This window comes from Otolemur garnettii, unplaced genomic scaffold (genome assembly GCF_000181295.1).
Source record: "Otolemur garnettii isolate 467f Iridium unplaced genomic scaffold, OtoGar3 scaffold00128, whole genome shotgun sequence".
NCBI lineage: Eukaryota > Metazoa > Chordata > Mammalia > Primates > Galagidae > Otolemur > Otolemur garnettii.
In genome coordinates, this window is record NW_003852523.1 from 2,164,596 (window position 1) to 2,180,828 (window position 16,233).

Consider the following 16,233-nt stretch of genomic DNA (forward strand, 5'->3'; position numbering starts at 1 on the left):
AGCCGCCTTTGTATTTTCTTGACAGTGTCTATCAAAGAACACAAGTTTTCAATTTTGAAAGGTCTGATTTATCAATCTTTTTCTCTTATGATGTACGCAGTTTATGTCCTATGAAACTTTTGCAAACTCTAACACAGCAAAGATCTTTCTCCTAGGTTTTTAAAGAAATTTGATAGTTTTAGCTTTTACATTTTGAGTTAATTTTTATGCATAATGTGAGGCGAGGATAGTGGCTCACTTTTTTCCCCATACCAATATGCAGTTTCCTCAGCACCATTCCCTGAAGCATCGTCCTTTCCGCCATTGAATCACGTTGGCAATTTTGTCTCAAAATAAGTAAATAAAAATAAATGTTCTACCAAAAAAAGATACTCCTTTCAATGAGAAAGTCAATGGAATCTTACTCCTACCTCATACTCTACATAAAATTAATTCAAATGTATCACAGAACTAAATATGAACCGTAAAGGTTAAAACAAACTTCTAGAGCAAAACACAGGAGACTATCTTAATCAATGTTGGATTAACAACAATTTCTTGAACAGGATGCAGAAAACGCAAACCACAGTTCTCACAAATAGATAAGGAAAGCAAACAACCCAATGAAAAAACGGAGCAGATGGAAAGCGTTCAACAGCATTCCCGAACCCACTTGCTACGAAAACCTGTTCCTTTGCCTACGTGCTTATTTGCCCAGCTGAATATCTGCTTGTTTTTCCCTTTGGGTAACAGGAACTTCCCCAAAGAAGAAATTCAAGTGGCAAATAAGCCTGTGAAATGGTGCTCAGTATCATTGCTCTTTGGGGAAACGCAGTTTAGAACCCCAGTGAGGTACCACTACACACCCACCAGCATGGCTAAAGTTAAAGAGACTGGTGATATTAAGTTCGGGCAGGACGTAGGGCAACCAGAACTCGCTTCTCCAGCTGGCGAGGAGGCAGGTGGACACATCTGCTTTGTAAAGCTGCGTGGCTGTTTCTCAGCACGCACGTGCCCTGCAACCCAACAGCCCACCCTAGATGCCCTGACAGAGGTGCACATGCAGGCGCTACGAGACACATACGGGGTGTCCCAGCAGCGTCACAACAGCAAAGCAGTCGAAAACCTCCCAGTGCACATCAAGGGAGAAATGGATGGACGGACTACTGCACACTACTGCGCACGTGTGCTTGTCCAGTAGAACGCAGCACAGAGATGACAGTAAACTGGCAGAAGCACAGGCGGCGACACGGAGAGCTTTACAAACATAATTTGGAGCAAAAGAAACCAGACGGGACAGAGCTCGTGTTATACACCTATTTATATGAGGCTCAAAAACAGGCACTCAACAGTGAGCATGGCAGGGGGCCAAGTGCTTCTGAGGTTCTGAGAATGTTCTAGAACAGGCTTTGTGCACACGGGGCCAGATGGCTGCGTGTTGTGGATGCTGGCTGGGCAGCATGGCCTTCCTGGCCTCTGTCCACTAGGTGCCAGGAGCACGATTCCCCCAACCCCCATCACAGTCATGAGAACCAAAAGTGTCTCCAGACACTGTCAAATGTCCCCCAGGTAGAGGGATGCCAAATCCCGCTGGCTGCAGACCACTGCTGCATTGCTGGCCGGGAGAAATTCAGGCTGTGTGCTCACTTTACGGAAAAAAAAAAAATTTTTTTTTGAGACAAAGTCTTGCTATGTGGCCCTTTTTAGAGTGATGTACTGTCACAGCTCACAGCAAAATCAGACTATTAGGCTTAAGGGATTCTATTGCCCTGGCGTCCCAGGTAGCTGGGACTACAGGCTCCTGCCACAATGCCCAGCTATTTTTTGTTATTGTTTTTGTTGTTATTGTTGTCATTGTTGTTTAGCAGGCCCAGGCCAGATTCAAACCCACCAGCCCCAGTGCATGTGGCCCGTGCCCTAACCACCGAGCTATGGGCACTGAGGCTTTATGGAAATTTTTTGAGCTGTAGACTTAAGATTCAACTTTTCTGTACACATATTAAACTTTAAAAGTTTTTAAGATCTAAAAATAACCAACAAATAACTAAATGAGCCAGAAAGCTTTCAAGCACACGGGACAGTAGACAGGTGGCTCCTTGCTCATTGGCTACGGAGTTCGGTTTGCTCTGAGCAGCCACCCTGACTTCTGCTCCCGCTTCCTCCCCTGCACTCTCAGGCGCTCTGTCTCTGTGTAGACGCTGCTCCCACTCAGCTCTGTGTAGACGCTGCTCCCACTCAGCGGCTCGGTTGGACCCTGTCAAGGAAACAGGTTGGGAGGCAATGCACCCAGCACCCAGCAAAGAGAGTTCTGAAAACCAACATCTCCTGCAAACAGGATATTAGCTTTGTCATAAAGATCAAAAAGGGCTTGAGGTTTCTCCTCACAGCCTCAGCCTTGCCACTCTGCCCTCGCTTCACCTGCTGCCTGAGGCTGCAGACCCGCCTCTCCCGCCCCTCGAGCCCTGGCAGGAAGAGATGGCAGCGGGGGAGACGCATCTCTACGCCAAGGTCTCCAACAAGCTCAAGGGCCGCAGCACCCCCTCGCTCCTGGACCCCCTCCTGGCCATGGGCTTCCCAGCGCATACCGCGTGAGTACCGCATGAGACTCCCAGCCCAGCCCTCCCGAGGCCCCTGCCACAAGTTGCAGGGTCTTCGGGGGCCGCTTCCTGTTCAGTGGTGTCTTGCAGTGACAGGCAGTCTCAACAGGCCTCCTGTGCTCTTTGTAAAAGAGATGACCTTGACCTTTGAAGATGAATGCTGCTGGCTGATGGGGGACCTTGAAATTTGTGGAAATTAGAAGCCATGTGTCACTAAGTTACCCCTACCCTTTCTTGGAGTTTGGAGGAGGTTGGGGCCTGGTTGTAACCTCTCAGTGTGTACCTCGGGGACTCTGAAGGTGACATGGCAAGGTTCTCCAATCCCTGATGGGAGAGGCCTGCAGCCTACTGAGTCTGCGACACTGAGGCCTGCTGGGAGAACGGTCAGCAAGGCTGTGTCTCCAAACCTCCGTCCGCCCGTAGGGAGAATCTCTTGAATGTTCACAATGGAGCACTGTGGTTAAGAAGCTCCGAGACAGTGGCAGCGCCATCCTACCCACCCCGGAGAGGGAAGACACGACACAGACACTGGGTTTCTTAGATGGGGTCCTTTGCGGGTGTTTGTTCACATGGAAAAATGTATCAGAAACACGCTGTGAGTAACCTCGGGTTTGGGAGGGAGCAGAAACTCTCCTTCAGCGCTAGAACAAATCCTCGACCAAACTGGGTGATAGCGCTTTGCAGCCAGGCCCCCTTCCTCTCCTCCCAAATCAGGGCTGTGAAGCGGAGCTGAGTGAGGTCACTCACACCTGCACCCAGAGAATTACTCACCTCCCAGCTACAGGCAGGACACTGGGCCGGGGGGAGCTGGCACACGGCCCCAGGGGCCTCTAAAGGAGCCACACTGTACTTTATGGCTCGAACTATAGAGTAGACTCATGCCCAAAATTCCTTCCAGTTTAAACATTAAACACATGTTCGGGATGTTTTAAATTTCTCACTTATTCTGAAGCACCTCCAAGTAAGGCTCCACGCCAAGGCCTCCCAGTCAAAAGCTACTACCACCCCACCGGTACCCACCAAAATAGTGCCACTGGCAGCACCTGTGGGCCCCTCCTGGGTGCCCACTATTTGCAGCCTGCACTCCTGATAAACCGTCACAGCTATATCTATTCTCTTCCCGTTTAGTCCAGTTCAGCTAAATTCAGTTTGATGAGCACACACCCTGGGTACCCTGATGAATAAAACCCCAGCCATCAATCAGGGACCTCGAGGTCTAATGGGGAGACATGTGGTACAGGTGCACTGTGATGGGCGCTGTACACGGGGAACACGGGACGCTGTACACGGGGAACACGGGAGGGCAGCAGCCCAGCCTGCCTGGGCTGTCTAAGGAGGGGTGTGTCTCAGAGGAGGGGGCATGTTGGGCTGAGCCTAAAGGATCAGTGCCTTTTGGCCAAGGGATGTTGGGGCTGGACTGGGTTTGTCAGGGAAGTGTATGCCCAAGCCAGGGACACAATCCTTAAAGCCACTTCTAAGAGCCATGGGGCAGTCTGGTTTACTCTAGTGCAGTGTGGGGGGAAAGTGGGGAGACGGGTTGGAGGAGTGGACAGAGGTCAGGGAGAGTAAGGAAAAGAAAGTGAGCCTGGAGACCGACAGGTCAGCATTGTCCAAAGCCCCAGGGATGGCCCCACAGAGCAGGGGACCTGGGCACGAGACCTCCAGGCAGGACGTCCTATGGTCAGGTCCTTGTTGGGAGCTCACCCCAAAGGTCTGGTGTGTATGAGGCCATACCCTACTTCTCGCACCCTTTCTCCAAAGCATGCAGAGCCTACTCTGAGCGCTTCTGTCTGCATCTCTCCAGGCTGAAGGCGTTGGCGGCCACTGGCAGGAAGACAGCAGAGGAGGCCTGGGACTGGTGAGTGCAGCTGGCTCTGCAGGCCTGGAGGGGTTTGCATGGAGCTGCCCTGTGCCCGAGACTCCTTCTCTCCAGGGTGGATGCTGGGAAGTACCCCGGACCCTGCGGGTAGGATGGGGGCCTCTGTAACAGTGAACAAACTAGCCTCCACCCTACTCAGCCTTCATGCAAAGTGGAAAAAGAGAAAGAACTTGGAACAAAGCTTTTCTCACTTAAAAATTTCAATCCAAATTTGACTGTCAAAGAAGAAAAAAACGTATGTGGTTTGTTGAATAAACATGGAGGCACCATTTCTGCTGCTGTAAAGCAGAGGCTGCTCTCAGCTCTCAGCTCTCGCTGATGGGGAGAATCGCCGGTGGTTGTGACTCCCCCCAGGGTGCAGGAGGTTGGAGCAGGGTCTCAGCCACAAGCCACCTGCTGCCACAGGCAACAGTTTTCTACTCTGGAGATTGAGGGGGGACCCCTGTTCTCTAAAGCCCTAGCTGGCCTGGGTGTGCCATGATGCCACCATTCTGTTCCCAGTGAAAATCCGACAGACATGTGTACCAGGGGCTGGCTCACCCCCGCCAAAGCAGGGCGTCAAATACTGAGAGGAGTTTTCTCCAAATTGTTCTCGGGGAATCCCCTTCCTCCTCCAGAAACTCTAGGCTGAGGGCAAAACACATACCCTTTCACATGTATAAAGGGAAACACCCAGAACTCTGGGGCAAGTCTAACTCTAAAGCCAGTTGCCAAGTTTTTTGTTTTTTTAGACATAGGATTTTACTCTGTCACCCAAGCTGGAGGTCAGTGGTGTAAACAGTTCACTACAACCTCCAACTCCTGGCCACCATGTCTGGCTAATTTTTCTTCTTTATTTTATAGAGATGAGGTCTCACTATGTTGCTCAGGTTAGTCTCAAACTCCTGAGCTCAAGGGATCCTCCCGTCTCAGCCTCCCAAAGTGCTGAGATTGCAAGTGTGACACTGTACCCGGCCCAGTTACCAATTTTAATTAAAAACCAAGCCCACTGCTGTGAGAGTGTGGTCAGTTACAACTCAGCCAGTAGGACTAGGAGACCCTCCAAGAAACGGGGAGACAACAGGGTGCCCCAGACTCAGCCAAGAGCAGGCAGACTCTCACTAGTGATCAGCAAAGTGCTAGTTAGGACACCACTAAAACAGAAAAATCAGCCTCCAGTGATGCTGGGGAGTGGAGGGGCAGTCTCACGGCCCCCGGGGAAGGCAGTCTGGGGTGTCTGTCCAGCCTTGACAGTGGGCAGGGCTGACCACCCTGCACTTCTGCCTCTAAGCACATTGCCTGGAGAAACCCCAAAAGGCCTAAAAAGACATGTACAAAGATCTTGATTACGGGGTTATGTAATTTTTAAAAAATAAAATTTAAATGTGCATCAAAGTAGGAATAAATAAGTACAATATTAGGACTATTAGGTGGCCTTTCAAAGATTCTCATTGACAGACAGATGTGTCCACTTTATTGGGGATAAGTGACAGAAACACCGTGGGGTGAAAATACAAACTGCCCAATAATTTGAACGACAGCTTAGGATTTATATAAAACAAGTGCTCTCTATAGATTGGTTGCTTCAAAGCAAAGCAAACCCACAGCTGGGGTCAACTCTTAGAAAGAGGGGGAAGGGAAACGAGAGGTGACAGGGAATAGCTTCCTCTACTTTTATTTTATTGTACCAAGGTCGTATTAAGGAGGCGTTCATAGTAATGAATGTTTTCCAAGTGACCACATACCACCTCCTAAACCCAAAATTCTATCATCAGGCGGTGCCTGGGGCTCAAAGGAGTAGGTCGCTGGCCCCATATACCAGAGGTGGTAGGTTCAAACCTGGCCCCGGCCCCCCACAAAAAAACTCTGCAAAATTCTATCATCACGACCACTTCCCCAAATCAGTAGCAATTTTTCAAAGCCATAATTTCTATCAAATATGTGATAGATTTACTATCATTTATCTAGTTTTTCTTCTTTCCTTTTATAGGTAATCCTACAATAAATATTTCTTCTGTAAAGTTTGGGCTATATAGTATTTTTGCTCTTTCCTTGGGGCAAATTTCTAGAAGTCGCATTATTAGTTGAAAAGCTGTGGATATTTTAAGGCTCTTAATAGGTATCAATAAATTGGTCCTGAAGTTACAGCTGCACCTTTGACACAGTTGAGTGTAACTTTTATCCTTTAAAAAAAGTCGTTGTTAATTTGACGGTTGAGAAGAATGACATCCCGGTGGCCTCCACTCGCTTCATTATTAGTGAGATTGAGCTCCTACGTTGGGTCCTGCATCATTTTTGTTTAATTTAAAATAACTTACGGAATCGAAAGAAAATACAGTAGCTGCCTGAATTTTTTCCAGTTTTTGGTAATTTCGATATTTTATATTCAATTTGAAACTTGAGGTAACATAAACATTTGAGTATTTCTGCAAAATTTTTCAACACCAAGGAGATGCTTGGACCACAGAATCATTTGAGGACTAGGCTTTGAGTCTTCCTGTAAATTTTCTTTCATTTTCTCCATCTTTGGCTTTGGAATCAGACTAACATGGGTCTGAGAGCAGGGTGGACAGGGGCACAGGTCCGGGGCACACATGGCTCTGCTCGTGGCACATCTGAGCCATGGCCAGCTGGAGCGTTGCTGGAGCGTTTTTCTGCATAATGCCCATGTGCGTTACATGCTCAGCACGGCCCGTGAATTCCCATTGCTGTCATGGCTATTGTCTGTCATCAACAGGAGAAATATCTTTCTGTTGTGACACCAGGTGAAGTGGCCTCTTCTCTCTTGCAGGCTACATTGTCATCGAAATGACCCGTCCCTAGATGACCCCATCCCCCAGGAGTACGGTCTTTTCCTCTGTCCCACGGGGCCCCTGCTGGAAAAACTTGAGGAGTTCTGGAGGGAAAGCAAGCGTCAGTGTGCAAAGAACAGAGCTCACGAGGTCTTCCCCCACGTGACGCTATGCGACTTCTTCACCGTGAGTCGGCCCTAGGGGCCTTTAGTGCTAAGCATCACGGCAGATGGCCTTTATGACCAGGACAAAACTGACTATTTTAATGGGACGAGGTGCACAAGGGGTGTCTGTGCCTGTCACACCTAGCAGTCAGTCCGGGCAGTGACACCCCCGTCTAGGTGACACGTCGTGACTGACACTTTGGGAGGGAAGACAGGGAGGAGGGTCTGGTTTGAGTCAGGTCAGACCCTCCAAGGAGCAGACCCCAAATGTAAGAGCAAGAGATTTACTGGGAAGATGCCTGTGAAGGATAAAAGGGAAAGAAAGGAACCAGCTGGGGCCGGGGGGCAGGGCGGGGGGCGGGGGACAGGGCTGGGGGGGACAGGGTCTTGCCCACAGTGCTGCACTTGCAGAAGACCACCTTCCTGGAGTCCCAGGTGGAGCGGTGACCTCTCCTGTCCCCATGTGCCCAGCTATCCCTGAGTGGCTGACTCAGAGCCTGCAGGAAACTCTTAGAAGCCGAATCATGCAGCCCTGAGCAAAGCTGTGGGCAGCAGGATGGCCAGAAAAATCGGCCAGAAAAATATGGGCTCAGGGCAGGTGCGAGGCTATGCCAACAGGACATGAGGCAGGGGCATGTCCCCCCTAACAGCCAGGGGACAGGGGGATTTCCAACCCAGCACTTAAAGGAGATTCCATTCCAAAAAGCATTCCAATTGAAATATTGAAAACATCAAGGTCCAGTGTAAATAAATCCATAACCTCAAATACACAGAGACTAGATACATTGTCGTAACTCTGGGATTGCTGTGTGGTTTGTTCTAATTAAAACCTGACCCTTCTCTGCCTCTCCCCCTCAGTGTGAAGACCAGAAAGTGGAGAGCTTGTACGAGGCCCTGAAGAGGGCTGGAGACAGGACCCTGGGCTCCTTCCCCGCTGTGGTCCCCCTGGTCCTCCACTCCTCCATCAGCTACCTCGGCTTCTTCCTCAACGGCAGCCCCGCAGAGGTCATCCGGGAATTTGCTGTCACCTTTGCCACAGAAGCTTCCGTCTTGGCAGGTAGGCATCCCCCGCCAGCCGCAAACGCAGGGCCAGGCTGACAGCATCTGAGCCCCAGGCCTCACGGGCTTCACGGCTGGCCTAGAGTCCAGATCTAACACTCAGACATCTGGTGGGACGTCCTCCTGGACTCAGGGGCTGCACCTGTCCTCACCCAGGCCACTCCATCCTCCACTTCTTGATTTTCAGCCAGGCACAGTGATGTGGCCTTAACCAGAGACTGAACCATTGAACCAGGGCCGCCTTACCGAGCTACCGTGTCCTGTAGGCACAGGGAAAGCTTCAGACCCACAGTGGTCTTCTCTTTAAGTGGGAATGGCCTTGTTTGCAGGGATGCTTCACTCTATGCCAGCGGCCTGCACACTGTGCAGAGGGTGCCCCGAGACCAGCAAGGCAGGGGGGCATAGCCACGTGATGACAAGCACCCAGGGTCAGGGCCTGCCCCTCCTTCCCCCTCGCTTTAGAGAAAACGCAAGCCCTACCTGACTCATTTCACTTTTCCTGTATGACCTCACTCTTCTGTCCTTGGCCTCTCAGGGAAAGATTCTCTAGACTCACTTTGAGAATCGGATAATTTCTCTTTTTCCCAGACCAGCCCAGGTCTGGAGACCAAGGCTTCTGTGGAAGCCAAGTGGAAAGAATTGACATCGAATGTACATTTTTCTGCCTCCCTGGTCAGTGCTGTGACCTAATCAAGTCACTTCAGCCCCGTACCTGTTTCCTTCCTCTGTGAGGCGGCCAGGGCTCTCACACTTCACACAGCCGAGCTGCCTGGCACAGAGCCCCCAGGGCACAGGAGAAGCTCAATGTTGCCGTGATCAGCTGACTCGGGCCTTGAAGGAGCCACTGAGCTCTGGTGGGAGGACTGCTCCCACCTCTTCCAGAGGGAATGTTCTCTGCGTCCTCATCCTCACATGTGTTGGAGAGCAGGTCCTGGCCCATAAGTAGCTCTGTAACCCCTGGGTTTCCATTTGGACACTGGCTTGGGAGGCTGGGAGTAATATTTGCTAGATAATTATAACCTAGGCCCTTGTGGACCAGTCTCCTTTATCAACGATGGAAATTTAACGTCCTTTCCTCGGCCTGGTTCATATCTTGATGTGATTGTCCAGTCACTTGCTTCAGGGCAGACTTGGGGTGTCACTCTTCCTGCCACTCTCAGGTGGGTCCCACCTTAAAAATGGGGAGATTGAGGCAGCCAAGGGTAAGATGCCTGCCCAGGGTTGCTGTGCTGGGCTGAGCAGTGTCCCCCAGGAGCCTCAAGGGTGACCACATTTGGAAATAATGTCTTTGCAGGTGTAATTTGTTTAAGTGAAGCCACACCGGATTACAGTAGGCCCTAAGTGCAGTGGCTGGTGTCCTCATAAGATGAGAGACACATGGGAGAAGGCTGCGTGCCACAGAGGCGGAGACCACAGTGATGCTGGCTCCAGCCACGGGGCGCCTGGGCCCCGGTAAGCTGAGAGGCAGGAAGGGGCCTCCCCTGGAGCCTCTGGGGAGAGTGAGCCCTGCAGGCACCCTGGTTTGGGGGCTTCTGGCTCTAGAACTTCAGAAGATCCATTTCTGCTGTTTTAAGCCATCAGCGTAGGGGGCGGGGGTTGTTTCGGCAGTCCCAGGAAGCCCACACAGTCCCCCACCCACTGTAGGAGACCTGGTTTCATCTTGCTCCACACTGCCGGGTTTCCTGTGGGTGGAGATGCCCCTGTCCTGGTGGGCAGCTTCAACCTCACATCAACATCCTGACCCTGGCCAGGCTCCACTCTGCCCTTCCGTGGCCTGTGCCCTTGGCTTGACTCGGGGAGAGTAGGAGGGTCCCCCTCAGTGATGAGTGACCAGTCACAGCTCCACAGTGTCCCGGGTCCCTTTTAGGGCAAGTATGTAAGGTGTCCTGTCCTCACCTGTCCTCCTCAGTGAAACACCCCCAGGGCATGAGTCACAGAGACAAGAGAAGACAAGGGCCCATTGAGAACGTGTCACTCACTCCGATGCCACTCGGATGACAACCTGAAGTGGGCCTCTCCCAGGCCTTGCTCACTCATGTGGCAAGACTGTCCTCCCCCACTGCCAAAACGTTCAGAAAAGGAATTTCCCAGCACCCACACACTCCCCGCACTGGGTACTCAGCTCAGGCTGGCTTTGAGACCTTATAGCTTTGCTACTGAAGTGTCACCCCAGTGCAAGAGACATGGTGGCGGGGGGGGGGGGCGGGGCTGAGGTCCCCGGGAAAAGCCTGAATGGTCCCTGGTGTGTCTTAGGGGAGGACAGATCCTCCTTACCTGAGAATGGCCTTGCCATGAAGAGAGGCAGGGAACCAATGTGCACCAGGGACAGTGTCTCCAGCAGGAAGCTGCCACCAGGGGACTAAGTTCCCTTCACAGCCCAGCAGGCAGTTGTCACTGTTCTCAGTCAATGCTGCCAAAATAAAAGCCAGGTCAGGCCAAGATGTGGGGCCAAGGTCACTCTGTGAAGGGTCAGAACGGGGTCCAAAGCCAGGTCTATCTGTGCTGTTCCCGTCACGACACCAACCATCTTCCCAGAACACAAAACACTGTGTGGCCAGCTGAAATCAGATCCTGGCTGCTGTCGTGACGATAGCCACTCTGGTCCTGACCTGAGACTCCTGCAGGGAGGAACAGGAGAGGGCAGGGGCCACAGGGGCAGAGGTTACCCCAAAGACCTGGATCTCAGCCACTCCTAGGGCTTCCTGCTTGACCCAAGCAAGGCAGGCCTTAAAGGTGCTGTGTGTTTTCTGCTTTGGGGGACTCTACAATTGAACAAAAACCCATTGACCTGGAGCTCGGGCCTGGGAGTCCCGGCGGCTGAGAACTGTGCACACACCAGGGAACGGGGAAGGGCTTTACTCCTTACATTTTAATCACTTGTTTGGGCAGCCAGCTTGCAAACTAAAAGGCTCCAAAGTCCGCCCCCTCTCCAAGCCCACCTCTTTTCCACTTCCAGGAGAAATGTCTGGGTGTCCAGCCACCTCCCTCATAATGTGAACTCTGAGGAGAAAAAGAGGGGGAGGCGGGGGCACCGTATGTGGGTGTCCCTGCCGCCCAGCCTGGCATGTAGCGCCATTTAGGTATGAGTGCCACCATGTCCCTTTGTCGCCTGTCCCCACAGACTGCACAGTGAAGCCCTGCACCAAGCAGCTCCATCTGACCCTGGCCCACAAGTTCTACCCGCACCACCAGAGGACGCTGGAGCAGCTGGCCAGAGCCATCCACCCTGGCCACAGCTGCCAGTGGACGGCCACGCTCTACTCCCGGGACATGCGCTTTGTGCACTACCAGGTGAGAAAGCACCTGGGCTCAGCCAGGGACACACTGCAGGGGCCACAGCGGACTCTCTCCACAGAACTGAACAGATGAATGGCCACCAGCAGACAGCACTTACCCCAGGAGCCCTCCAGCGGAGGCGTTCAGTAGAAAGACTGTTTGGTTTCTGGTACGATTTGGAACTAGCATTATTTTATATGAGTGCAGATGCACATACACTTTGAGACAAAATAGAAGCACTTCTGATATTAGAAAAGGACTATTATGAAAACATGTGAACGTACATTTTGCTTATTAATTCGTGTCACACAATGATTTGAGTGAAGCCGCATCTGAGGACTGCCCTCCCTGTGAATTGACGGCTTCAGAGCAGTGATTTTCAACAGGTGTGCTTTGAAAATTGTTAAAGATCTTTTTTTAACTTTTTTTTTATCAACATAATTTAAGTGGGCTGGAGAAGTTTAACTATAAGTTCAAGTGTGCTGGGAGAGAAAAAAGGTTGAAAAATCACCAGTTTAGAGGGCAAGCACGTGACGCTCCTTCCACACCCGGGGAGTAAGATGAATGAACCCAGCACGTCCCGCGCCCTAAGAGAGGCTACGAAGAGCCTCACACCAAGGCAGGTGGAGGCGAATGCCTGGTTATGCTTTAAGATCTTTCATATACAAGATAAGTAAACAGCTGGATGGGGACTAGATAGATGCCAAGCTGTACTATTTCTAAATCTATCCAAAGAGCTCTGTGCTGAATTGTGTACGTAAGGCTCGCAGTCTGTCCTGGAGGCAGAGAACACATCAAGGGAGCCAGCAAGCGGGAGGCAGCACGTCACAGGCCTCCTGCTGCTGCTTCTGACGCGAATCCTTACGTGAAGCCACCTGCCTCTTTTCCAGACCCTGAGGGCCATTTTCCAGTACAAACCCCAGAATGTGGACGAGCTGACGCTAAGTCCGGGTGACTACATCTTTGTGGATCCCACTCAGCAGGAGGAAGCCAGCGAGGGCTGGGTGATCGGGGTCTCCCAGCGGACGGGCCTCCGAGGCTTCCTGCCGGAAAACTACACAGAACGAGCCGGCGAGGCTGACACCTGGGTGAAGCACAGGTGAGGTCCGGCAGCTGTACTCTGTCCTGGCTCCCTGCTTTGGTGTGCTCACAGCATCTTCGTGCCCCTACGTCACTTCATCATTGCTAAAATTCCCTTCCCCACGGGGGCAGAATTACCCTGCAGGTACAAAGCAAATATCTTGGGTGACTTGTGGCTTTCCGCTGGTAGGTCACGTTCAGAAAACATGAATTGTTCTGTGCCGCTTTTCTGAGATGGCAATCCCAAAATACCGCTCCCTACGGTTACATTATATTCAGAGGTCTCGAGGGCTCCTTTATTCTTCTGCCCCGTGTATGAATGGTACAGCCCTAAGGGCATTAGTAGTTTTCTACTGCTGTGTGACAGATTGCCACAAAACAACAGCTAAAACAAAAATACATTGATTTTATTATTTCATTGTTTTTGTGGTTCAGGAGAGAGAGTATGGTTTAACAGAGCCCTCTGTGGGGTTCGTCCGGCTGTCATCAGGTGCTGGCCTGGGCTGGGGTCGGGTGGAGGCTCAGGGTCCTGCCCTGAGCTCACGTGGCTGTCCGTGGCACTTACCTCCTTGAAGTCGTGGGACTCCTGGTGGTGGGTTTCTTCATGCTCAGCTGGAGACTTTAGTGTCGCCTGATGAGGCAAAGGCTTTTCAGAGTCATCAGGTGCTGGCTCCTTTTTGTTGGATGGTTCGTCTTTCAATCTGTCCATCTACTCTCCCATTTTCACCGTAACTAGCAAAAAAAAGCGGGTGATACACTTTTTTAATTTTTTATGCTTGATTATTATGATACAGCCCTACAATGTTAATTAATTACATCAGGGTAATTAGAGTATTTATTCATCACCACGGGACTTGATCACAGCTTTGTTAGGAACATTCCAGTCCACTCTTTTTATTTAAAGTACACCCCAATGTATTGTTGATTACAGTCACTTCGTTGTGCTCTCAAATACTGTTCATTCTGTCTGACTATCTAACTATATTTTTTGCGCCCATTAACCACCCCACTTTATCCCCCACCCCTGCCCTCTCGGGCCTCTGGGAGCCGCCATCTGCTCTCTGTGTCCGTGAGATCGATGGTTTTAATGTTCGGCTCCCACCTGTGAGTGAGAATGTGCTTATCTGTCTTTCTGGGCTTGGCTCATGTCGCTTATGTGCTCCAGTTCCACCCCTGTTGTTGCAGAGGGCAGCCTTCCCTTCTTCTCCGTGGCTGTATGATATTCCATCGTGTACACGTTCCATTCATCCATGGTCAGGCACTTGTGTTGATTCTAAATCTTGGCTGTCGTGAACAGAGCTTCAGTAAACAGGGGAGCCAGACATCGTTTTGATATACTGAATCCCCTCCTTCAGACATATACCCAGGTGGGGTTGCTGGGTCACATGGGACCTCTATTTTTAGGTTTTTCGGGTACCCCCATACTGTTCTCTTAGTGGTTGCACTGATTTACACTCCCACCAACAGTGGACAAGTTTCCCCTATTTCCACATTCTTGCCACATTTATTATTGCCTGCCTTTTGATAAAACCCATTTTAACCGGGATGAAATAATACCTCATTGTAATTTTGATTCGTGTTTCTCTGATGTCTAATAATGCTGAACATTTTTTTATGTACCTGCTGGCTATTTCTATGTCTTCTTTCGAAAAATGTCTATTTAGATCCTCTGCCCATTATTTGAATTATTTGGATTTTTCCTATCAAATTATTAAAGCTCCTTACTCATTTGAGTTATTAACCCTTGTCAGATGGGTAGTTTGCAAATACAGTAGAGTCTCCGTAGTTAACCCCCTCCTTATATCAACTCCCTCCTTAGTTGACCTAATTTTCAACTTACCAGACTTGCACCACATGGAGGCCTCGACTCTATGTTGGCCCATCTGCTCCAGCTCCTGGGCAGTCGCCTTGCAGAGGGTCCACTGCGCTGTATGCTCTCCCATTCTATGAGCCGTCTCTCCACTGTGCTGATTGCCTCCTTTGTGGTGCAGAAGCTTTTTACCTTGCTGTGACCCTATGTCCAGTTTTGCTTTGGTGGCCTGTGCTTTGTGGATATTACCCAAGAAGATTCTTGGCCAGAGCGATGTCCTAAAGTGTTTCTCCAATGTTTTCTTTTAGTGGTTTCATAGTTTCAGGTCTTAAATTTCAGTCTTTAATCCATTTTAATTTGATTTTTATATGTGATGAGAGATAAGGGTCTGGTTTCATTCTTCTGCATATGAATATGCAGTTTTCCCAGCACCAGTTATTAAAGAGACTGTGCTTTCCCACTGAATATTCTTGGCAACTTTATCAAAGATAAGTTTAGTATAAACGTGGGTTTATTTCTGGGTTCTCTGTTCTGTCCCACAGTCTATATGTCTGTCTTCATGCCAGTGCCATGCTGTTGTGGGTGCTCTAACTGCAGTGGAATTTGATTCCCCCAGTCTTGCTGTTTGTGCTCAGGATGGCTTTGGCTATTCTGAGGGAAGTACCCCTGACACAGTGTGAATGTGCCTGGGGCCCAGCAGCGGGTGGTGGGCACTGTCAGACTCAGTTGTGCAGGCTAAATCTTTTATAGCTGCTAAAAGTCCTTATTAAGCATTTAAAGTTTTTTAAAGCAGAAAGTGCTCCTTGAACATCTGGACCCATCACTAATGCGCTGAGTAGTGGGAAGTACAGTGAGATGGCACTGCTCAAAGGCTGGCTTCCCCTGTGGACAGATAATGATCATTCAGATGGTGGATATTGCAGCCATTGCAGCTATAGGACCCAGACTCAGCAGGTGCAACCTATGCGGCAAGGCCTGCCAGTGTCTGCAGTGTCACAGGGCCCAGAACAGGCCTGGGAACAGCCTCACAGACACACCAGCGAGGAACCTCCTGCCCACAGAGAGGGCTTATTTCTAGGTGTGAGTTTGCAGCTTGGATGCTTGTTACTTGGCAATTAATGCACCAGTCACCATCAGCAGTGAATCTGCTCCAGCCTCTCTGCAGACAGCTCTGGGGTGGTTCACACCTCGAGGTTTGTCTGTGACTTTATAGATGAGAGAAGATATGGAGGGGGTGGGGGGTGTATCCATGAACCACAGAGGTTTCCAATCCCACCCCCCCCACAGAAGACTGGATGGAGCCCAACTGTGGAACACAGTTATAGCGTCCTGACCCCCAGAACCTCAGGATGTGACCGTATTTGTAGAGAAAACCTTTGAAGAAGTGATTATGTTCAAATGAGGTCATCAGGGTGGGTCCTGATCCAGCATGACTGGTGACCTTGTGAGAAGAGGAGCTGAGGACACGTGAGGCCGACCCCAGGCAGACACGGACCAGATGCTGAGGATACAGGCACACGTGAGGCCGACCCCGGGCAGACACGGACCAGATGCTGAGGATACAGGCACACGTGAGGGCCGACCCCGGGCAGACACGGACCAGATGCTGAGGATACAG

The 16,233-nt window shown here is 50.6% G+C and overlaps 1 protein-coding gene across 2 annotated transcripts in view; it reads left to right on the forward strand.

Moving 5' to 3' along the window:
• Window positions 1–2,449: 2,449 nt before the first annotated feature.
• The window catches only part of UBASH3A (ubiquitin associated and SH3 domain containing A), a 35,303-nt gene continuing 21,519 nt past the window's right edge, over window positions 2,450–16,233 (forward strand). Inside the window, exons 1-6 of one of the 2 annotated variants that reach the window (XM_003798071.2) lie at window positions 2,450–2,567; window positions 4,381–4,434; window positions 7,226–7,412; window positions 8,249–8,447; window positions 11,571–11,740; window positions 12,616–12,824. In XM_003798071.2, coding sequence (XP_003798119.1) covers window positions 2,455–2,567; window positions 4,381–4,434; window positions 7,226–7,412; window positions 8,249–8,447; window positions 11,571–11,740; window positions 12,616–12,824 — 932 coding nt within the window. In that variant the 5' untranslated portion in view covers window positions 2,450–2,454. The remainder of the gene's footprint in view (window positions 2,568–4,380; window positions 4,435–7,225; window positions 7,413–8,248; window positions 8,448–11,570; window positions 11,741–12,615; window positions 12,825–16,233) is intronic. The other variant, XM_003798070.3, reaches the window with a different exon arrangement.